Below are 25161 nucleotides of genomic sequence, written 5' to 3' on the forward strand. Positions count from 1 at the left end.
TTAGAGACGGTCAAGTACAAAGGGAGCTAAAGATGTTCAATGCTTACACCCTACAATTTCCCCATGCTAGACATAGCGTACTGATTATGTTCCAGCTTCAATGCACCTAAAATGTAAAGCATTAAATCTAGCACTATATCGACATACAGAACATAGACATCGTGCTAAAAAGCTTTTGAAGATAAATGCTATGAAGCTTTTATAGAAAACTCAAAGTGCAAATATAGAATCTTCTTATACTGCTTTGAGACACCGAACAATAACAAATATACGTATGCGTCACCTAAACTCGTATGCCTTCATGTAATAAATGATGATGCAATAAACTTAAAATCAAAATGCAAATTCTGCATGATTTTTCGAAAAAATGCAATTGCAAATATAATCCACGATTGCGTAATTTCAACCAAACATCTAGGTAGAGTTAGCATTAAACCAAGCATACATGCAAATCTTTTTACAGCTCAGTGATCAAACGCGTATACGCGTCTCAATGACGATGTTTTCGACTGCGGATCGAATCCCATTTCTATAGGCACTAAATCGTCAATTTGAACAGTCGGCATGTCAAACGAAAGAAGCGAGGAAGGGGGGTGGGTACGTTATCGAAAGATAATTTTTTTCATTTACTGTGTCTATGAAGAAGGAAGAATAAAAAAGAGTTACTTTTAAAAAACACGTCTCTATTTTTTTTTCAATTTGTTTATTTGATAAGGCACGTATGCGTTAGCTTAAAGGTGCCATTTTTTCATTGTTTTACATTTTGAATTTCTTAAAACTAGGAGGTTACACATTTCAATATTATTTTGTTTTATATAATGAAACTAAAAAAAAACTTTACAGCTAACTTCTACATATAAAAGAGGGTATAATATAATATTCGTAAGATATGGGGGACGGGTCATTTTGTGTGTTCTTTGTATAGTAATTCACTTTATGATTTTTAGAAGGGAGATTGTAGGAGAAATTAATTATTAACTAAGCGGAACATTTTACAAGCTTATTAACTAGAAATAACTAGAAAGAGTGGTTCAAGATTAAGGGGAATTAATTAGGGCTATTTCAAAGTAGTGGTACTGTTGGGCATTTCTTAACGAGATTAAATATTGATCAACTAAAACTAGAAGATAGGGGGGCACATAAGTTTTGGGAATATATTCAAGGGGAGAAGGGGGTGAAGTCATACATCTGTGTATCAGAGACATGGGAGGGAGGGTGGACAAGGCTGAAGGGGGGGGGGGGGGGGGGGTGAGATATAAACTTTCAGTTTCCGGCATCAGGAATTAACGGCCAGGATTACAGATTCGAACGGATTGATCAACTAACACTAGAAGATAGGGGGGCACATAAGTTTTGGGAAGATATTCAAGGGGAGAAAGGGTGAAGTCATACATCTGTGTATCAGAGACATGGGAGAGAGAGTGGACAAGGCTGAACGGGGGGGGGGGGGATATAAACTTTCAGTTACCGGCATCAACGACCAGGATTACAGATTCGAACGGATGTATCAAGTATTGGGACGCCGGGCGGTTTTCATCGAGCCGGCAGGGGTTCCTCCAGACGATTTCGTAGTACGGCTCAGATACGGATCGGGAACACACCGCGCTGCGTGTGTGATGTTGTACTGTAGATCTCGTGTTGTTGGTTCATTCGACAGATGTTTTGTCTCGTCTTGGAGTCGTATCAAACCATCGTTGGGGTACGGTAGGCGGAAGAGGGCACTTCTGGGAATGATAAGAGGAAAGATAGGGGCATTTAAATTTGGATATTGATGGTTTTGAGAAACGTGTATATAAGGACATGTAGAGAATATCGCGGCTTGCTAGTACATCTCGAACCGGGACATTGGGTGATCTTCCTCGGGCACGAAGGGAATCGAATAGTTGAGATCTGGCAGAACAGTACTCGGCGCATGCCCAGACAACATGTTCGATTTCGTGGTAACCGTTGTCACAAGCGCAGATACCGCTATCCACGAGCCCAATACGCCGGAGATGTGCGTCTAGCGTGTAGTGATTGGACATGAGCCGAGACATCACGCGAATGAAATCCCGACCCACATCCATCCCTCTGAACCAAGGTTTCGTCGATACCTTAGGGATTATCGAATGTAGCCACCTTCCCAGTTCACCATTGCTCCATGAAGTTAAACACATCTCGATGTTAACATTGCTGACAACCATTAAGGTGCTTCTGAACTAGCTCTATTCTGGCACACTATTTTGCTTTTTCCGACACCAAGTGCGCTTTAATGATCTCTATTGAGCTTGAAACCGTAAAGAATATGTTTTGTATGCGAATATAGAACGTATCCGAAGCCATTAAATAGTGGTTCGTGGTCTCTTGGGTATATTCCGTACCCCTAGCCTAACCACTTCCCCAATCCTTCCCATCAGGGAAATCATGAAAGACGATTCATTGCAAGGCACAAATCTCCGATCAACATTGGGAACGTACCATTTGAGTTAGACGCCACTGATTCCTGAGTATCCGCTAATTGAAAAACTCGTAGCTATGGCAGTTTTACCCAATTTGGATACCACGGAATAAGAAGTTTTCGAAATTCACCTGTCTGGCACGCTATCTGTGGATGTGGCAATATGAGTCAACCGGAGACTAATCGAAACCACGGACTCACGAGTTTCCCATGGCTGAAGAGGTACTATCTCATACTGAACTAGAGGGCTTATGTTTAATAGGGCCCGGCAGTAATACAAGCCTTGGGGCCCGACGCGGCTCTTGACGGCCCTGCATACAGATAGTCAGGTTGGGTATGATGAAAATTTGCCGGCATTAAAATTTCTGACAGATCCATTACAACCACAGATGCAAAGTCAAACCAAAGGAGTTTGGTTTGTTTGCTTCACGAAATACCAAACCTCAACCGGTTTTTGCAGTGCATTTTTTTATTTTATTTTCCTCACGAAATAATTCGGCACCGTTTCTTTTTTAACGGGAGTAGAAAGGTCAATAGTTTATTTACATTTTGTTGCCAGAAATTATTGAACAATTGGAATATTTGAATATTATTGGATTTTTTTTCGAAAACTATATTTGATTTTGTATTAAAAACAAATCATTAAAGTGAGATTGGTGTATTGTTTGGATTATTTATAGATATGATACGGTCACTAGGACTTCAGCTGCAGGCATTCGATTACGGGGCTCACACCGATGATGTTGGCATTGAATGGCGAAAATGGTTGAGATCATTTGAAACGATGATCCGTGCAAGCCGGGTCGATGACAAGGACTGGAAAAAGGATTTGTTACAGAATTATGCTGGTCCAAGTGTTCAGCAACTTTTTGATACGCTACCGGAATTGGCTGGAGTTGAAATGCGTGGGCCGTTGATAAACGTCGATCATTATATGCCAAATATGACTAGTTACGATGAAGCCAGAGCCAGGCTGAATGAGTTCCTTGTACCAAAAGGAAACCCCACATATGAACGTCATTTAATGCGTCAAATGAAACCAAGTTCCAACGAAAGTATTGATGCTTTTACCATTAGATTGCGTGTTGTTCAAGCAGAGCGGTGTGGATTTGCAGACCGGGTGGAGGAAAATATTAAAGACCAAATCATCCAAAACAGCCAATCAGCTACGCTACGCCGTGATTTACTGAAACGTGGTGAGGCAAGTCTGGAGGAAGTATTAAGCGTTGCAAAGATTTTTGAAACGGTCGCTCAGCAAGAGAAATCATTTGTTAAGGATGAACATTTAAAACCACACGTCAGTGATGTTCACAAAATCGATGTTAAACCTACTTTCGGCAGGCGTAATCGGTTCGTTGGAACTATTCGGTTCGAATGCCATCGTTGTGGATACAATGGGCATATGGCCAGAGATGAAAACTGTCCTGCTAGAGGCAAATCGTGTAACAAATGCGGCAGAATGGCCCATTTTGCAAAAAAGTGTCGCAAGCGCAAGCAACCAGTCAGACAGGAAGGTAACCGATTGTTAGAAAACCAGCGTATTAGCAGCTTTTCCAAGCAAGATTCTACTTCAGATCATTCCAACACAGTGAAACATATTGTTGACGAGAAACCCGAATACATTTTCAATGTGACTACGAACATGCACAAAAATATCCATAAATAAAAAACTTATGGCATTAATTCGAATATTGTGGTGAATTTCATAAGACTGTTCTACGAAAATTATTACTTCTACTAAGTTTTCTGCTTATAAATGTCAGCAATTTTCATAAATGGGCACCTATGGCGTTCATTCGGACATTTAAATTTAATAAGACTGTCTTATGAAAATAATAAGAGATGGATTTGGGAAATTTCCCCTCCAAATCATAAGAGACTTACAAAATCCATTTAAAATCCGTATGTCTGAAAGTCATAAGACATTTTTATGGAAATGCAATGTAAATTTTGCTCGGTGTACACCCGCAAATCCAAGTAATGGTGAACGTATTTGAATATGTATTATATCATTCGGACATCATAGGTTACCAGTTTATATGGGAAATTGCTGTGTGACCTCACTCTTCAACCCGTAACTCCGGAACCGGAAGTCCGATCAACTAAAAATTCAAAAGCGTCTTATGGGAGCGTTATACCGTTCATTTGAAACTGAGCTTGTGCAAATCGGTTCAACCATCTCTGAGAAAATTGAGTGACACACATACATACACACAGACATTTTGCGATCACATACATGCACACATACATACACACAGACATTTTGCGATCTCGACGAACTAAATCGAATGGGATAGGACTCTCGGCCCTCCGGGCCTGTGTTGAAATATCAATTTTTGGAGTGATTGCAAAGCCTTTTTTATATGAGAAAGGCAAAAAATAGTTATATTCAACATATGTCATTTTTACTCGCTATAATTTTTTTCCAAGTAGATTAAAGTTAAGTTAACGAAACTGTAAGGAGTACTCAAAGAAACAAATATTTATCAGTTTTTTTTCTATTATAAAGTATTCGGTCGCTTTTTACATTTCTTACAAAAGAAATGTATAGGATTCGCTCAAACTTTGAAAACATCTTCCGAGGCCCGGAAGGCCGAGTCTCATATACCAATCGACCCAACTCGACAAATTGAGACAATGTATGTATGTGTGTGTATGTATGTGTATGTGTGTATGTTTGTATGTACAAAATGTCATGTAATTATCTCGGCAATGGCTGAACCGATCTTAATGAAATTAGTTTCAGATGAAAGGCCTAACGTTGCCATTTGACACCATTATTTTTGATTTTCGATATGTTGTTTACTTTCTGAGATATGGGCGATTTTGTCAAAACACTGCAGGTTTTTTGCAAATAACTTTCGAACACTACAATAACAGCATACTGCACATAAATAGAAAGCTTGTAGAAATAGCTTTCTAACAAGCTATAGATTGCCTAAATCCGTGCACGAGCGGCGGAGATATTAAACATTTTGTATTTTTAGTCCTCGCTTACCAATTTCCATTACCTAAAAATGAGATTGTTTCATACAGAGTATTGCTTTACTGGTGTCTTAGGGGAAAAACTAAACCGATATTGAATATCGAGGTATGAAAACACATCTACGTGATTCAAGGAATTCGATGTTGAGAACATTTTGTGAATTACCTTTGTAATAAATTAACTATTTCTCAAAAATCAATATATAAGTTCACTTCAAAGACAAAATAATGTGTTGATAAAGAAACAGTGAGTTCTAGTATTTCGTCGCTGTTGTGCTATCTTATGACAAACGCCATTTTGGGGTAAACTGAGTTAGATATGCCACATTACTTGTTTGAAAAATCTCTACAAAGTGGCGTTTTCAGAATTTATAAATTCTACTTAGTTACTTAGATATAGCTAGAAACATGATGAGAAATTGCGAGTTTTTTGCTTCAAATCACATATCTAGGGATTGGCTCAAGTTATATTGAAGTTTTAAACGGTTTTATGTGTGAAAATGTCTGAGGAACACAATGGCATAAACATTTTCGAAAAAAAATTATACGAGTTGTGAGAAAAACACAGTTTTAGTTTTGAACTGGAAATAAAAGATATTTGGCAACACTGTAATCAAGAATAACATTTTTTTCTAGATTCCCCGACTCATTTCCTTTAAAATGCATTTCACCGAATGTTTATAGACCATATGAACCCAAAAATATGAATAAAAGTTAAAAAGTGATGATTTTTTTCTATGCAAAATTTCCCATGCATGATTATGACACGTCATACAAATTTTGTTATCAATACACGCCTATGACACGTCTGGGTGCGACTTTTGTTTACATTCATAGTAAAAACTCGCAAGATAGTCAACCGATCTTCGTAATATTTGAGAGATTAATGCAGAATAGATAGAAGCATCAATTGTCTTCTTCGGATTGTTTATACCATTTATAAGTTTCAAGATATTCAATCTCAAACTTTAAAAATCGTTTTTCTCGAAATGTGCTAAATGGCGCTTGTCGTAAAATAGCACAACAGCGACAATTTATGGTATATGGTATATCAATACACAGATCAACAAGTAACTCACCTAGTAGTGAGATAAAAGATTTCTCATATAATTATTCTCGTGGCGTCACCGAGAGCAACTGTATGTTTGAAGCCCAAAAATCTAGCGAAAATTTAGCTCTTTTGCAAGATTTAGGTTATACTGGTTATGGCACAAAAATTACTACTTACATTATTTATGATAAGAATGTAAGAAATCAATATATCATAATAATATACCTATAAAACAATGTCACTGCATTAACCATCATTTGCCATTCCTCACACGCCCCCCCCCCCCCATCTCTCTCTCTCTCGCTCTTTCTCTCTCTGTCTCTCTTTTATCGCATCTATCTAGCTATTTCTGTATCCATTTCTAAGTTGTGTGATAAGATCTTCTGCCAATCTGAAATATTTATTAGTTGTAATTGCGAAGGTTTGAGAAAACAAAACTATTTTTGTCTGCTGCTACATCAACTCAACTTTAATTCAATTGTATTCAAAGCCTGTATCTACACTATAATTAAGGAAATTCATGGCTATATCAGAAAAATATTTGGCTTAACTGGGTAATATGAAAGTTTGACGATGAAAAGTTTCAAAAGAGACATTCCACGAGCGATATTTAAACTATTCGTATCTCTATTGAATTTTGAATGAAATATATGCTCGAAGACTGAAAGCTGAAGTCAGCAGGATTGGACTTGCCATCAACGTTTCGAAGACAAAATACATGAGAGGAAGAGGTTCTAGAGACGACAATGTGAACCTCCCACCCGAGTTCGGATTGACGGTGACGAAATCGAGATGGTCGACGAATTCATGTATTTGGGCTCACTGGTAACCGACGACAATGATAACAGCAGAGAAATTCAGAGACGGATCTTAGCGGGAAACCGTGCCTATTTTGGACTCCAGAGGACGCTCCGGTCGAACAAACTTCGCCGCCGCACGAAATTGATTGATCGATAATTAGATCGGTGGTCCTCTACGGCCACGAGACCTGGACTATGCTCGTGGAGGACCAACGCGCCCTTGGAGTTTTCGAACGTAAGGTGTTGCGTACCATCTATGGTGGCGTGCAGATGGAATACGGAACGTTGCGGAGGCGAATGAACCATGAGTTGTATCAGCTGCACATTCGTTGTATTGGTACGAACTTTCATGAAAAATAACGGATCAAAGACCAAAAATATCCACAAATTAGATCCAGGAAAAGAAGTCTCCCAAAGTACCCACTCTCGATGGGGGATGCAACTACAATGTGTCTTCTAACTTATCGTCGTCCATATCTGGATATACTGAGTAGTTTGAACCATTTCTTTTTCACAGTATTGGTCTGTATAGGACTTATTTATCCATATTTCCTGCACGAGAGTTCCGAACGAAACAATAAGATGAATGGAAAGAGACTGCATTGCAATCAACTTGCACGGCTTTTATGCTATCGACATAGCCTAGACATTTCACACTATTTACTTCAATGCAAATTAAAACTTTGAAATATCCACCTGTCTCATTCACGAATCGCGTTCTCCCTGTCGTTCTCTGTTCAAGCGGCTTGAAAGCACATGTGACCTTGTCTCACTTTACTATATTCAATTACGCGTTAAAATACTGGACCAGTAAATTCTATTCTGTACATAAATCATACGGGAATATGTGACCAAAAAGTAAACTTCGAATTCTAAAGCAAATTGAACGTTCCAGGTTACTGATAACTAATTAAGGTCCAACAATAAAGTAGAAACACCAGATAATCTTAAAACAACGCCATCAAGTAAAGAAGCATGAAAACAAAAAGAATAAAACCAAAAAAAGATGGAAGCCCTAGAAAGTCCATTGCATATTTATTAGCCTTTTCTCAGAAGATGGGATTTTCAAAAACATTTCAAAACTTTCTGATGCAATGGTTCTCAAATTCGTACAATCCGGTTTATTCATTTTCTTTATCCAAAAATGTTTTTAGCTTCAAATATATGACCATTTCATTTTAATTAATTATTTCATTCCGCATCTTTTTATTCGTTATGTTCATCTGCGTTCATTTTACTTATTTTATTCGTTTCATTCTTTGGATTCACTCTGATCAGTTTATTCTTTTTGTGCATTTTACTCATATCATTCATTTAACATATTTTATTCATTGTTTTCATTGTATGCATTTTATTCATTTTTTTCCAGTATATTCATTTTGCTCAGTTTCTTCATTTTAATAATCTGACTACTTTCTCAGTTTTAATCATTTCATCCACATAATTTATTTGATTCAATTTATTTCTTTATATTAATTTATAACCTTTTACCATTGTTCAATTTTTTATTTTAATCAATGCATTTAATTCTGGTCATTTTCTTCTTTTTATTCATTTTATCACTTCAGCTCATTATGTTTATTTGATTCGTTTGTTTTATTTATACATTTCATTTATTTTTCACTTTATTCATTTTGTTCATCCATTCTTTTTATTCATTTGATCCATTTCTTTAATTTGATTCATTGTATTCACTCGATGAATTGAATCAATTTGATTCATTTGATTAATTTGATTCATGCGATTCATGTGATTCAAGTGACTCATTTGATTCATATGATTCATTTGATTCATTTGATTCATTTGATTCATTTGATTCATTTGATTCATTTGATTCATTTGATTCATTTGGTTCATTTGATTCTATTGATTCTATTGATTCTATTGATTCATTTGATTCATTTGATTCATTTGATTCATTTGATTCATTTGATTCATTTGATGCATTTGATTCATTTGATTCATTTGATTCATTTGATTCATTTGATTCATTTGATTCATTTGATTAATTTGATTCATTTGATTCATTTGATTCATTTGATTCATTTGATTCATTTGATTCATTTGATTCATTTGATTCATTTGATTCATTTGATTCATTTGATTCATTTGATTCATTTGATTCATTTGATTCATTTGATTCATTTGATTCATTTGATTCATTTGATTCATTTGATTCATTTGATTCATTTGATTCATTTGATTCATTTGATTCATTTGATTCATTTGATTCATTTGATTCATTTGATTCATTTGATTCATTTGATTCATTTGATTCATTTGATTCATTTGATTCATTTGATTCATTTGATTCATTTGATTCATTTGATTCATTTGATTCATTTAATTAATTTGATTCATTTGATTCATTTAATTTATTTGATTCATTGGATTCATTTGATTCGTGTGATTCATTTGATTCATTTGATTCCTTTGATTCATTTGATTCATTTAATTCATTTGATTCATTTGATTAATTTGATTCATTTGATTCATTTGTTTCATTTAATTCATTTGATTCATTTGATTCATATGATTCATTTGATTCATTTTATTCATATCTTTAATTTTATGCATTTCAAGTTCAGTCATTCGTTTTATTTCATTCAATTTGTTAGTATGAGTCATTTTATTCTAACTATTTCTAAATATGATCTTAATTTTTATATAATAACCTAATCTAATTTGATTCGTGTATATTATAATTTTGATTTACATTAATTTTTCTACTCATTTTATGAATTTAAAAACCTATTGTTTCATTTATTTTGTTTATTCGAGATTTTATTCGTGCAAGACTAGAAACTGTTTTCGTCCCACCTCTAGTTGGGTGCCTACTTCTCGTAAGCTCTGCAAACTAATCCAATAGTGAAATGTGTAAGAAATGTCTCATCTCACTGCTAGGTGGATTAAAACGGTTTTTCAATGTAACGTAACAGTCCAAAATCCCAAAGTTTTTTGTGCGTTGTTTACCACGTCAATAAACCATAAACATAAAACTTTCTTCGAGCATTTTTTACCTATTTTCTAAAAAATAAAATAAAACGATAGCGATATATTTAGGCATGTCATTGTGTAGAGCCAAAACCAATATGTAACGTAACAGTCTTTTGTCGTGACTAACGACTTACCTTTCAATATGGGGGCTCCTTTTCAAAATTTCGGAAGGAAAATGATGTAAGATTTTGAACGCTTATACCTTTTGTTGTACTGAATGGATTTGATTAATTTCTTCGGCATTTTGTCGAAAATATTTGTACCAATGTTGTATTAAATTTTGGAATATGTAGGACATTCATTATCAATGGAAAAATAGTGTTTTGAAAAATCTTTCGAAAACGACTCGGAAAAGTGAAATTTTTCAGCCCATCCCGCACAGAGCCGTCAATGTGGTGCAGCAACCGAACAATAAAATAATGAAAAGTTTATATATTAGTCCACTACATGTTTGTTCCTATGATTATTCGTATTGGGTTGCTTGACGAGAGCAGTTGGTGGGGGAAAGCCGGCATATTAGTTTTGGTTATGCCATTAGAAGCCGGACGGAAAGGAAAGGCTCATGCACGCCACGAGAACGAGCGAGAAAGCGATAGTAGTGCATATTAGCGAAAGCGATACGTACATTTTGAACCTTAATAACTTTTCTTATACTAAACGGATTGCCAATCTTGTTTCATAAATCGGAAGGAAAACGTTCAACGCTTACTACCGATACGTTGTTTGCTATATAAAATTGGTTTAAATAGTTCAAAAACTACTTTAAATGAGAATCAACATTAATGATAAAACCTATAAATAGGGGTGTCGCAGCTTTTCTCAAAGCCAGACGTGTGTAAGACGCAGTGCATAACAGACGTGCGTGATCGTGAGAAGCTGCATCGGACGACCAATCAAATCGGCTACCACCGGAGAGAAGAAAAACGTTGGTGGAGGAGGTGGCGGTGAGAAGGCCAAAAAACCAAAGGCTAAGAAACGCAGTCACAGAAAAGGCGGTAGTAACTGCCACTAAAAATGCCACCAAAACATCGAAGGCTGCAAAGCGTACTCATTCGGTGTGAGCTGCGAAAGGGGAAAGATCGTATGTATGTACGCAGTAAAAACAATCATCGGCAAGGTTTGAATTGTTTCAAAAGATTCTCGTCTTGTATCAACATAGTTATCTACAAACCGTCCTTATTAGGACGAATGCAAAATGGAAAAAGAATTTAATTAGAAAGTTTCTTTTATCAACTAGTACTAACTTTGCGCTTGTTAATTCTGTACTTTTACCAGTGAATCATAAAATGTTTTTCCAATCAACAAACCCGAAGGTTTTTGCAAATCCTTCCAAGAAAATCAATGAATGTGACAACTCTGCCACTAAGCGAAAGCTACACCAAAACGAATGGTGAAAATATTTTCATTTATCGAACAAAAGGATGGCCTTCCATCTGCATTGTAAAGTTAATAAATAGGAACGCCTTGATACAAAGCGTGCTCATTCGGTATGAGCTGCGAAAGGGGAAAGATCATATGTATGTACGCAGGAAAAACAATCGTCGGTAAGGTTTGAATTGTTTCAAAAGATTCTCGTCTTGTATCAACATAGTTATCTACAAACCGTCCTTATTAGGACGAATGCAAAATGGAAAAAGAATTTAATTAGAAAGTTTCTTTTATTAACTAGTACTAAGTTTGCGCTTGTTAATTCTGTACTTTTACCAGTGAATCATAAAATGTTTTTCTAATCTACAAACACGAAGGTTTTTGCAAATCCTTCCAAGAAAATCAGTGAATGTGGCAACTCTGCCACTAAGCGAAAGTTACACCAAAACGAATGGTGAAAATATTTTCATTTATCGAACAAAAGGATGGCCTTCCATCTGCATTGAAAAGTCAATAAATAGGAACGCCTTGATGCAAAGCGTGCTCATTCGGTGTGAGCTACGAAAGGGGAAAGGTCGTATGTATGTACGCAGTAAAAACAATCGTCGGCATGGTTTGAATTGTTTTTTACATAGATATTTCAAAGCAAGAAAATATGAAATTTGTTCATTTTATGAATGAATGTATCAACGAGCTTAGAATCCCGCGTATCCCCTATCAACGCAGAGGCCAACAACAAAGGTTCTTTTCAGAACCACCATAATTGTTATAAAGAATAACTTGCCACATTCCCACATATTTCATTGAGTATCATTCGATTTGAATCAAACGAGTAGTCACGACACTCCGGTTATGTCCTAGACATTACCCACCCATCTTTTTTGCCTTTCTCATATAAAGAAAGGCTATGCAATCACTCCAAAAATCGATTTTCAAACCGAGGCCCGGAGGGCAGAGTGTCATATCCCATTCGATTCAGTTCGTCGAGAATGCAATTTACGCACTAACCCAGTACACGTGCTATTAGTAGATGCCAAGCTACCACCCGGGGTGTACTGGAGTGTCGGGCTCTCATGGTGACACCATGACTAGGTAATACCGACTAAACTCCATTGGGCACTGCCATTGTTCCCCCCAGGGACTACCTCTCGGTATAACTTCTGGGGCGATGGTTGTACTTGATGTACTCACTCACTCTCGCTCACGCGTTCATACATCCTGTATGAGGCTTACTTGAGTGCTCTCTCTGTCACACCTGGATTCACTCTCTAACACTACACATAAGGCTTACTTTTGTGCTCACCTTTTTCGTACCTTGCGAGGCTGACTTGTGTGCTCACCTTTTTCATACCTTGCTAGGCTTACTTTTGTGCTCGCCTCTAACATACCATGTAAGGCTGACTTGGATGCTCACCCTATCACCTGATTCACTCTCAGTCATACCACTCTATTACATCTCTGTCGCTCCCCCTGGCATCCCATGTGGGACATTTTTCATAGGCCCCACTTCTGACATACCACGTGAGGCTTACTTGGGTGCTCACCGTTTTCATACCTTGTGAGGCTGACTTTTGCGCTCCAACTAACCAATCACTAGTTAGTCGTGCCCGTCGTCTGTTGCTCGATGCGCCAGATTCCCTGTAGCCTGCAAGCAATCTGGGTGATTGCAGTCGAGACTGCGTTTCATTTCTCTACCGCTTGACACATCCGCTGAATAAGGGTATCAGTGGATGTGTCCCAGCCGCAGACGTCAAACATTGCTCTTCTTTCGCCGTCGAAACGAGGACATACGAACAGTATGTGTTCGGCAGTTTCGTCGACACCTGGGCAGTCAGGGCAGACGGGGACCTCCGCGTGCCCGAACCTATGGAGATACTGTCGGAAGCAGCCTTGGCCTGACAGGAATTGTGTCAGATGGAAGTGAACTTCCCCATTGGGTCTGCCTACCCAGCTCGATATGTTAGGTATCAGCCGGTGGATCCACCTACGTTTCGAGGAGTTATCCCACTTACGCCGCCATCTGGCGACCGAAGCCATCCTGGTGCGCTCGCGGACTCCTTTATTTCCACGCAGCTTGAAGCACTCCTCATCTTCCCGGATGACCAACCCGACTGGCATCATGCTCGCTATCACGCAGGATGCATCGTGTGATACCGTGCGGTAGGCAGATATCACTCTGAGGCACATCACGCGGTAGGTGCTCTCCAGTTTCTGTAGGTAACTGGTTTTTCTCAGTGCTCTTGACCATGACGGGCCGCCGTACTTGATGATAGCTACGGCAACGCCAGCCAGTAGCCTACGTCTACTGGCGCACACCTTTGAGCTGTTGGACATCATCCTCGATAATGCCGCAACAGCAGTTGACGCACTCTTCCATGTATAGTCGACATGGCTAACTCCGCTAGCGAATGATGGATCTCAATAGTAGCATGTCTATAATAACATACGTTACCTGGAACTATTGAGAACCAGAGCTACAGGTCCAAAGCCCTGGTAAAGGAGGATGGTTTTGATGGTCTGGGCCGCGGTCACCACGTAAAGCAAGATAGGTCATAACCCCAATTCCAAGGCGTGAAGCGACCCGTGCCGAGCGATGAGTGATCAAGGGGATGAAAAAGATGCTCGATCGTTAACGGAGTCTGTGGGGTACCTGGGCAACCCCCACGGTAAGCGTCCCTTACCACGTTACTGCGGAGCTCTGGCGTGGCGGACCTTTCTTTCTCGCTCAACTCGTGGGTATCAACATGGAAGTGAACAAAAACAAAAACAACAAATAAACGGAGGTGCCGAACCCCTTTGCTAGAGGTGGTTTGGCGAGGTCTCCCCCCAGTGGGGAGAGAAGTGGAGCGACGAGTGCTGCATCTGATAGCACCAGTGACTCCCCAGCAGTTGCAGAAAGTAGCCCTACCAACGCGCTGGACGGGCCGCTATCCGCGATGCGCAAAGTTATGGAGCAGCTCGATGCAATAATCGAGTTCACAAATGCGAAACAAAATATTAGCAAGGATCTGAAACAGAGCCTGCTAATGCTCCGGAAGGCTGTTCGTGTCGCAATACAGGAACAGCAGGCTTACGCTAAGAGGGTGGAATGTCGGGAGAAGTCCGACAGAGAAACCCAGACAGTGGCCTCCAAGAGAGAGGGAAGAAAGAAGGCCGACATAGGTACCCAGACAGTGGCCTTCACCTTCTATGGAGCAGCCATGTCGCTCGAAGCGGCGGCCGAGTTCCCCTCGAACGGCAAAGGCAAGGGCAATCGCAAGACGGCGTCGAACGCGCAAAGTGGTGGAGCAGCTCGATGCAATAATCGAGTTCACTAGCGCGAAACAAAATATTAGTAAGGATCTGAAACAGAGCCTGCCAATGCTCCGGAAGGCTGTTCGTGTCGCAAGACAGGAACAGCAGGCTTACGCTAAGAGGGTGGAATGTCGGGAGAAGTCCGACAGAGAAACCCAGACAGTGGCCTCCAAGAGGGCGGGAAGAGAGAAAGCCGACATAGGTACCCAGACAGTGGCCTTCACCTTCTATGGAGCAGCCATGTCTCTCGAAGCGGCGGCCGAGTTCCCCTCGAAGGGAAAAGGCAAGGGCAATCGCAAGACGGAGTCGAACGCGAAGCGCCCTAGGAAGTCACCAGGCGAAGGTGCAAAAACCGACACCACACGGCATGCAAACGTTAAGGCCAAACACCGTTTGGTCGAGGTAAGCGAGGGCGAGAGTGACCCCGCTGGGCAGAGTGATGGTACCAGCAACTGGGCGCGACCGGGGCAGGGGGGCATAACCCAAGACGTGGTCACCAAGAGGAAGCCGGCACCAACACCGGAGGTACCGCGGCCCGCGAAGAAATCCAAGGAATGAGGCGAGGCCTTGTGGTTGAAAACCGACAAGGACAAATACGCCGACGTCCTAAAGTCGATGAGGGAGGCCGAAAGCCTCTCGGCCCTTGGGCAAGACGTGCGTAGCGTGAGACGCACCATCACAGGAGAAATGCTTCTGGTGCTTAAGCGAGGCGCACAATCTAGTGCAGTGTACAAGGCCTCGGCCCAAGAGGTCCTTGGTGAAGGTGCCAAGGTCAGGTCGCTAGGAGCGGAAATCACTCCAGTGCAAGCATCTGGATGAGTTCACGACCGCAGACGATGTCGCCGCAGCCGTCAAGGAGCAATGCGACGTGACAATCGAGCGGGCCTCTGTGCGTTTTAGAGGGGGACCCTGCGGCACACAAGTAGCCTACCTCAGGCTACTGAAGGCGGATGCCAAAAAGGTTACCGAGAAAGGTAAACTGAAGATCGGCTGGTAGGTATGGCCAGTTAGCATACCCCAGCCGCCTTCAGTGGATAGGTGCTATCGGTGCCTTGAGTCCGGCGATAAATCATACGAGTGTAAGGGCATAGACAGGAGCAAACTATGTCGTCGCTGCGGCGAGGCGGGGCATAAGGAGCGGGGTTGCACTAAGGCGCACAAGTGCTTTATCTGAACCGCTAAGAAGCAAGCCCGTAATCGTGCTATGGGCGAACCTTCGTGTCCCTTCGGTGAGGCAAATATGAACAAGACGTGAACGTTACACAGCTAAATCTTAACCACTGTGCAGCAGCCCAACAGCTGCTGTGGCAGTCGGTCTCGGAGTCGAGGACAGATGTCGCCCTCCTATCAGACCCGTACAACATCCCTCCCGCAACGGCAATTGGGTGTCCGACGGATCTGGAATGGTGGCAATCTGTACAACGGGATGGTTCCCGGTTCAAGAGGTAATACACCTCCACCGAGGGTGTTGCGATTGCCAAGATCAATGGTGTGTTCTATTGCAGCTGCTACGCTCCACCAAGGTGGCCCATAGAACAGTTCAACTAGATGATCAACAGGCTCTCGTCAGACCTAGTGGGCCGGAAACCGGTAGTCATAGCGGGAGACTTCAACGCTTGGGCAGTGGAGTGGGGCAGCCGCTGTACAAATAGCAGGGGCCAAGCGCTAATGGAGGCGCTTGCTAAACTCGATACTGTGCTAGCTAATAATGGCTCCGCTAGTACATTCCGAAGAAACGGGGTGGAGGCGTGGATTGACGTAACATTTGCCAGCCTGAGTCTGGTTCCAGGCATGGAATGGAGGGTAGACGAAGGCTACACCCATTGCGATCATTTAGCAATCCGATTTAGGATCAACTACGGTGTGCAGCATCCGAGGGCGGGAGATCCCTGTCAGTTACGCGGATCGAAGTCCAAACACTTCGACATCGAAGCTTTCACCGCGGCCCTGGGACTGGAGGCCAACACCGATAGTCTAAGCGGGGATGCGCTGGTAGCTGTTCTATCACGCGCGTGCGACGCTACTATGCCTAGAAAAACCCTGCCAAGAAACGGCAGATGCCCGGTATACTGGTGGAGTGCCGAGATTGCAGCTCTACGATCAGCCTGCCTCAGAGCTAGACGTAGGATGCAAAGAGCTCGCACCGAGGATGCAAGAGAGAACCGCCGTGAAGTGTTTCGAGCTGCGAAATTGGCCCTTAACAAGGCCATTAAAAGCAGCAAGAGAGCGTATTTCGACAACCTGTGTGAGAGTGCCAACGCGAATCCGTGGGATGACGCCTACAGGATTGTGATGGTCAAGACCAAAGGGGGCTCTTCACCCCCAGAACGGTCTCCAGACCGGTTGGCGACGATTATCGAAGTACTCTTCCCGTCTCAAATCACAAGCCCCTGGCCACCTGCACTACGGGACAGTGCGGGCGCGGCCGAAATGGTGGGTCCGGTGACTAATGAAGAACTACTCGCAGTGGCTAAATCCCTAGCAATGAACAAAGCTCCAGGGCTGGATGGAGTTCCAAACAGCGCTCTCAAGGCAGCGATCATAGCGAACCCGAACATGTTCAGGCTAGTTATGCAGAGATGCCTTGACGAGTGCCGTTTCCTCGATAGATGGAAAAGGCAGAAAGTGGTGCTGTTGCCGAAGCCCGGCAAGCCGCCAGGCGACCCATCAGCATAGAGACCAATCTGCCTGATCGACACGACTGGCAAATTGCGTGAGAGGATTATCCTCAACAGGCTGACCCCGTACGCAGAAGGTACGGACGGCCTGTCAAGCAACCAGTTTGGCATTCGCAAGGGTAAGTCCACAGTGGACGCTCTCACCTCAGTGATAAAGACTGCCGTGATAGTGATCCAACGAAAAAGGCGAGGCATTCGATACTGTGCGTTAGTGACACTTGACGTGAAGAACGCATTTAACAGCGCAAGCTGGGATGCCATCGCGCTCTCATTACACCGGCTTAGCCTACCGGTGGGTCTGTACCGGATCCTGGAAAATTACTTCCAGAACCGCGTACTGCTATACGAGACCGATGCCGGTCAGAAAAGGGTTCCGATTAACGCCGGAGTCCCGCATGGCTCGATACTAGGCCCGGTGCTATGGAACCTCATGTATGACGGGGTTCTGAGACTGAAGTTCCCTCCTGGGGTCAAGATCGTCAGCTTTGCCGACGACGTACCCTTGGAGGTCTACGGGGAGTCAATACCTGAAGTAGAACTAACTGCAGAACACGCGATCAACACAGTGGAGGAATGGATGAGCGCGAGAAGCCTGGAGCTCGCTCATCATAAGACGGAGGTAGTTATCGTCAACAACCGCAAGTCGGCACAACATGCAGTTATCCATGTGGGAGAAGTCGCGATCACTTCACAGCGAAGTCTGAAGTCTCTCGGAGTCATTATAGACGACAAGCTGACCTTCGGCATCCATGTCGAATATACATGGAAGAGAGCGTCGACTGCTGTTGCGGCTCTATCGAGGATGATGTCCAACAGCTCAAAGGTGTGCGCCAGTAGACGTAGGTTACTGGCAGGCGTTGCCGTATCTATCCTCAGGTACGGCGGCCCGTCATGGTCAAGAGCACTGAGGGTAACCAGTTACCTACAGAAACTGGAGAGCACCTACCGCGTGATGTGCCTCAGAGTGATATCTGCCTACCGCACGGTATCACACGATGCATCCTGCGTGATGGCGAGCATGATGCCAGTCGGGCTGGTCATCCGGGAAAATGAGCAGTGTTTCGAGTTACGTGGAAATAGAGGAGCCCGCGAGCGCACCAGGGTGACCTCGGTCGCCAGATGGCAGCGTGAGTGGGATAACTCCTCGAAAGGTAGCTGGACCCACTGGCTGATACCTAACATATCGAGCAGGGTGGGAAGACCCCATGGGGAAGTTCACTTCCATCTGACACAATTCCTGTCAGGCCATGGCTGTTTCCGACAGTACCTCCACAGATTCGGGCACGCGGAGGTCCTAGCCTGCCCGGACTGCCCAGGTGTGGACGAAACTGCCGAACACATACTATTCGTATGTCCTTGGTTCGACGTCGAAGGAAGAGCAATGTTTGATGTCTGTGGCTGGGACACAACCCCTGATACCCTTATTCAGCGGATGTGTCAGTCGGTGGAGAAGTGGAACGCAGTCTCGGCTGCTACCACCAAGATTGCCTGTAGGCTACAGGTAATATGGCGAACCGAGCAACAGACGACGGGCACGGCTAACTAGTGATTGGTTAGTTGGAGCGAATATACCGAGCGCAAAAAAGGGAGTGAATGGTCTGTTCATGCTGAGGCAGGTTTGGCGCAGCGACTGGCAACCGCGTAAGGGGTAAACCCAGCCACCCCGAAGCAAGGCAGAAGAGCGAGTGTATAGGCGTATAAGTGGACATCCTCATGCCAAGACGGGAGGGTAGTAGCGTGGTATGTTGGGACTTAGCTATCGATGCCTCATGGCGTGGCAGAGGAGTGAAAGGGTGAGCATCCAAGTCAGTCTCACACGGCATGTTAAAGGTGAGCACAAAAGTCAGCCTCACATGGTATGGTAGAGGCTAGCACAAAAGTAAGCCTAGCAAGGAATGAAAAAGGTCAGCCTCACATGGTATGTCAGAAGTGGGACCTAAGAAAAATGTCCCACATGGGATGCCAGGAGGAGTGACAGAGGTATAATAGAGTGGCACGATCGAGAGTGAACCAGGTGATAGGGTGAGCATCCAAGTCAACCTCACATTGTATGAATGAGGCGAGCACAAAAGTAAGCCTAGCAAGGAATGTGTAAGGTGAGCACACAAGTCAGCCTCGCATGGAACGAAAAAGGTGAGCACAAAAGTCAGCCTCATGTGGAGTGTTAGAGAGTGAATCAAGTTGCGATAGAGAAAGCACCCTTGTAAGCCTCATACAGGACATATGAACGAGTGAGTGAGAATGAATGAGTACATTAAGTACAGCCATCCCCCCGAAGTAATACCGAGAGGTCGTTCCTGGAGGGAACGATGGCGGAGCCCAATGGAGTTTAGTCGGTATTAATGGCAGCGTCACCATTCGAGCCCGACACACCCCCAGTACACCCCGTGTGGTAGCTTGGACACCTACCAATAGCACGTGTACTGGGCTAGGACGTAAATGTCTTCTCCATTGTAAAAAAAAATAGTCGACATGGCTGCTGAAGGTCAGCTTGTCGTCTATAATGACTCCGAGAGACTTCAGACTCCGCTGTGAGGTGATCACGACTTCTCCCACATGGATAACTGCATGTTGTGCCGACTTGCGGTTGTTGACGATAACTACCTTAGTTAGTTCTACCTCAGGGATTGACTCCCCATAGACCTCCAAGGTTACGACGATCTTGACCCTAGGAGGGAACTTCAGTCTCAGAACCCCGTCATACATGAGGTTCCATAGCACCGGGCCTAGAATCGAGCCCTGCGGGACTCCGGCGGTAATAGAAACCCTTTTCTGACCGGCATCGGTCTCGTATAGCAGTATGCGGTTCTGGAAGTAATTTTCCAGGATCCGGTACAGACCCACCGGTAGGCTAAGCCGGTGTAATGAGAGCGCGATGGCATCCCAGCTTGCGTTGTTGAATGCGATCTTCACGTCAAGTGTTACTAAGGCACAGTATCGAATGCCTCGCCTTTTTCGTTGAATCGCTAGCTCGGCAGTCTTTATCACTGAGTTGATAGCATCCACCGTAGACTTACCCTTCCGAAAGCCAAACTGGTTGCTTGACAGGCCGTCCGTACCTTCCGAGTACGGGGTAAGCCTGTTGATGATGATCCTCTCACGCAATTTGCCAGTCGTGTCGATCAGACAGATTGGTCTGTACGCCGATGGGTCGCCTGGTGGCTTGCCGGGCTTCGGCAACAGCACAAATTTCTGCCTTTTCCATCTATCGGAGAAGCGGCACTCGTCAAGGCATCTCTGCATAACTAGCCTGAACATGTTCGGGTTCGCTATGATCGCTGGCTTGAGAGCGCTATTTGGAAATCCATCCAGCCCTAGAGCTTTGTTCATTGCTAAGGAATTAGCCACTGCGAGTAGTTCTTCATTAGTCACCGCAGCCACTATTTCGGCCGCGCCCACACTTTCTCCTGGTGCAGGTGGTCAGGAGCTTGTGGCTCGAGACGGGAAGAGTACTTCGATAATCGTCACAAACCGATCCGCAAATCCAAGTAATGTTGAACGTATTTGAATATGTATTATATCATTCGGACATCATAGGGTTACCAGATTAAATGGAAATTTGTTGTGTGACCACTCTTTTCAACCTGTAATTCAGGAACCGGAAGTCCGATCAACTAAAACTTCAATAGCGTCTTATGGGAGCGTTATACCGTTCAGCTTGTGCAAATCGGTTCAACCATCTCTGAGAAAATTGAGTGACATTATTTGACACACACATACATGCACAGATACATACACACAGACATTTTGCGATCACATACATGCACACAAGTCGTTCTGGGGGTGAAGAGCCCCCTTTGGTCTTGGCCATCACGATTCTGTAAGCGTTACCTCACGGATTCGCGTTGGCAATCTCACACAGGTTTTTGAAGTACACTCTCTTGCTCTGCTTTTAATGGCCTTGTTAAGGAACAATTTCGCAGCTCGAAACACTTCACGGCGGTTCTCTCTTGCATCCCCGGTGCGGGCTCTTTGCATCCTACGTCTAGCTCTAAGGCAGGCTGATCGTAGAGCTGCAATCTCGGCACTCCACCAGTATACCGGGCGTCTACCGTTTGGCAGGGTTTTCTTCGGCATAGTGGCGTCGCACGCGCGTGATAGGACGGCTACCAGCGCATCCCCGCTTAGGCTGTCGGTGTTGGCCTCCAGTCCCACGGCCGCGGTGAAAGCTTCGATGTCGAAGTGAGTGGACTTCGATTCGCTAACCTGACAGGGATCCCCCGCCCTCGGATACTGCACACCATAGTTGATCCTAAAGCGGATCGCTAAATGATCGCTATGGGTGTAACCCTCGTCTAGCCGCCATTCCATTCCTGAAGCCAGACTCGGGCTGACAAATGTTACGTCAATCCATTCCTCCACCCCGTTCCTTCGGAATGTGCTAGCGGAGCCATTATTGGCTAACACAGCGTCGAGTTTCGCAAGCGCCTCCAGTAGCGCTTGACCCCTGCTATTTGAACAGCGGTTGCCCCACTCCACAGCCCAAGCGTTAAAGTCTCCCGCTATGACTACCGGTTTCCGGCCCACTAGGTCTGACGAGAGCCTGTAGAACATCTGGTTGAACTGTTCTATAGGCTACCTTGGTTGAGCTTCAGCTTCACAATGGTTAGTATTTCGCTGTGTGACGTTCACGGCTTCTTCTTATCTGCCTTACCGAAGGCACACGAAGGTCCACCCATAGCATGGTTACAGGCCTGCTTCTCAGCGCTGCAGATAAGTCATTTATGCGCCTTAGTGCAGCCCCGCTCTTTATGCTCCGCCTCGCCGCAGCGACGACATAGTTTGCTCCTGTCTTTTTTTGTCGTGACTAACGACTTACCTTTCAATATGGGGGCTCCTTTTCAAAATTTCGGAAGGAAAATGATGTAAGATTTTGAACGCTTATACCTTTTGTTGTACTGAATGGATTTGATTAATTTCTTCGGCATTTTGTCGAAAATATTTGTACCAATGTTGTATTAAATTTTGGAATATGTAGGACATTCATTATCAATGGAAAAATAGTGTTTTGAAAAATCTTTCGAAAACGACTCGGAAAAGTGAAATTTTTCAGCCCATCCCGCACAGAGCCGTCAATGTGGTGCAGCAACCGAACAATAAAATAATGAAAAGTTTATATATTAGTCCACTACATGTTTGTTCCTATGATTATTCGTATTGGGTTGCTTGACGAGAGCAGTTGGTGGGGGAAAGCCGGCATATTAGTTTTGGTTATGCCATTAGAAGCCGGACGGAAAGGAAAGGCTCATGCACGCCACGAGAACGAGCGAGAAAGCGATAGTAGTGCATATTAGCGAAAGCGATACGTACATTTTGAACCTTAATAACTTTTCTTATACTAAACGGATTGCCAATCTTGTTTCATAAATCGGAAGGAAAACGTTCAACGCTTACTACCGATACGTTGTTTGCTATATAAAATTGGTTTAAATAGTTCAAAAACTACTTTAAATGAGAATCAACATTAATGATAAAACCTATAAATAGGGGTGTCGCAGCTTTTCTCAAAGCCAGACGTGTGTAAGACGCAGTGCATAACAGACGTGCGTGATCGTGAGAAGCTGCATCGGACGACCAATCAAATCGGCTACCACCGGAGAGAAGAAAAACGTTGGTGGAGGAGGTGGCGGTGAGAAGGCCAAAAAACCAAAGGCTAAGAAACGCAGTCACAGAAAAGGCGGTAGTAACTGCCACTAAAAATGCCACCAAAACATCGAAGGCTGCAAAGCGTACTCATTCGGTGTGAGCTGCGAAAGGGGAAAGATCGTATGTATGTACGCAGTAAAAACAATCATCGGCAAGGTTTGAATTGTTTCAAAAGATTCTCGTCTTGTATCAACATAGTTATCTACAAACCGTCCTTATTAGGACGAATGCAAAATGGAAAAAGAATTTAATTAGAAAGTTTCTTTTATCAACTAGTACTAACTTTGCGCTTGTTAATTCTGTACTTTTACCAGTGAATCATAAAATGTTTTTCCAATCAACAAACCCGAAGGTTTTTGCAAATCCTTCCAAGAAAATCAATGAATGTGACAACTCTGCCACTAAGCGAAAGCTACACCAAAACGAATGGTGAAAATATTTTCATTTATCGAACAAAAGGATGGCCTTCCATCTGCATTGTAAAGTTAATAAATAGGAACGCCTTGATACAAAGCGTGCTCATTCGGTATGAGCTGCGAAAGGGGAAAGATCATATGTATGTACGCAGGAAAAACAATCGTCGGTAAGGTTTGAATTGTTTCAAAAGATTCTCGTCTTGTATCAACATAGTTATCTACAAACCGTCCTTATTAGGACGAATGCAAAATGGAAAAAGAATTTAATTAGAAAGTTTCTTTTATTAACTAGTACTAAGTTTGCGCTTGTTAATTCTGTACTTTTACCAGTGAATCATAAAATGTTTTTCTAATCTACAAACACGAAGGTTTTTGCAAATCCTTCCAAGAAAATCAGTGAATGTGGCAACTCTGCCACTAAGCGAAAGTTACACCAAAACGAATGGTGAAAATATTTTCATTTATCGAACAAAAGGATGGCCTTCCATCTGCATTGAAAAGTCAATAAATAGGAACGCCTTGATGCAAAGCGTGCTCATTCGGTGTGAGCTACGAAAGGGGAAAGGTCGTATGTATGTACGCAGTAAAAACAATCGTCGGCATGGTTTGAATTGTTTTTTACATAGATATTTCAAAGCAAGAAAATATGAAATTTGTTCATTTTATGAATGAATGTATCAACGAGCTTAGAATCCCGCGTATCCCCTATCAACGCAGAGGCCAACAACAAAGGTTCTTTTCAGAACCACCATAATTGTTATAAAGAATAACTTGCCACATTCCCACATATTTCATTGAGTATCATTCGATTTGAATCAAACGAGTAGTCACGACACTCCGGTTATGTCCTAGACATTACCCACCCATCTTTTTTTACAATGGAGAAGACCTTTATGTCCTAGCCCAGTACACGTGCTAACGGTAGGGTCCAATCTACCACACTGGGTGCACTGGGGGCGTGTCGGACTCGAATGGTGACCAGCCATTAATACCGACTAAACTCCATTGGGCTCCGCCATCATTCCTCCCAGGAACTACCTCTCGGTATTACTTCTGGGGGGATGGCTGTACTGAATGTACTCATTCACTCTCACTCACGCGATCATACATCCTGTATGAGGCTTACTTGGGTGCTCTCTCAATCACACTTTGATTCACTCTCAAACACTCCCACATGAGGCTGACTTTTGTGCTCACCTTTTACGTTCCATGCGAGGCTGACTTGTGTGCTCACCTTACTCATTCCTTGCTAGGCTTACTTTTGTGCTCGCCCTACCCATCCATGTGAGGCTGACTTAGGTGCTCACCCTATCACCTGATTCACTCTCAATCGTGCCACTCTATTGTACCTTTGTCACTCCCTCTGGCATCCCATGTGGGACATTTTCCTTAGGCCCCACTTCTGACATACCATGCGAGGCTGACTTTTGTGCTCACCTTTTTCATTCCTTGCTAGGCTGACTTTTGTGCTAGCCTCTACCAACCTGTG

General features: G+C 43.1%; 1 protein-coding gene across 1 annotated transcript; it reads left to right on the top strand.

Moving 5' to 3' along the window:
* The first annotated feature begins 3119 nt into the window (after positions 1 to 3119).
* On the top strand, positions 3120 to 4103 carry LOC131694741 (uncharacterized). The gene has a single exon (XM_058983231.1). The coding sequence runs from the start codon at positions 3120 to 3122 to the stop codon at positions 4101 to 4103; it is 984 nt and encodes a 327-aa protein (XP_058839214.1).
* The last annotated feature ends 21058 nt before the right edge of the window (positions 4104 to 25161 follow it).

Source organism: Topomyia yanbarensis, unplaced genomic scaffold (assembly GCF_030247195.1).
Source record: "Topomyia yanbarensis strain Yona2022 unplaced genomic scaffold, ASM3024719v1 HiC_scaffold_13, whole genome shotgun sequence".
Classification (NCBI taxonomy): Eukaryota; Metazoa; Arthropoda; class Insecta; order Diptera; family Culicidae; genus Topomyia; species Topomyia yanbarensis.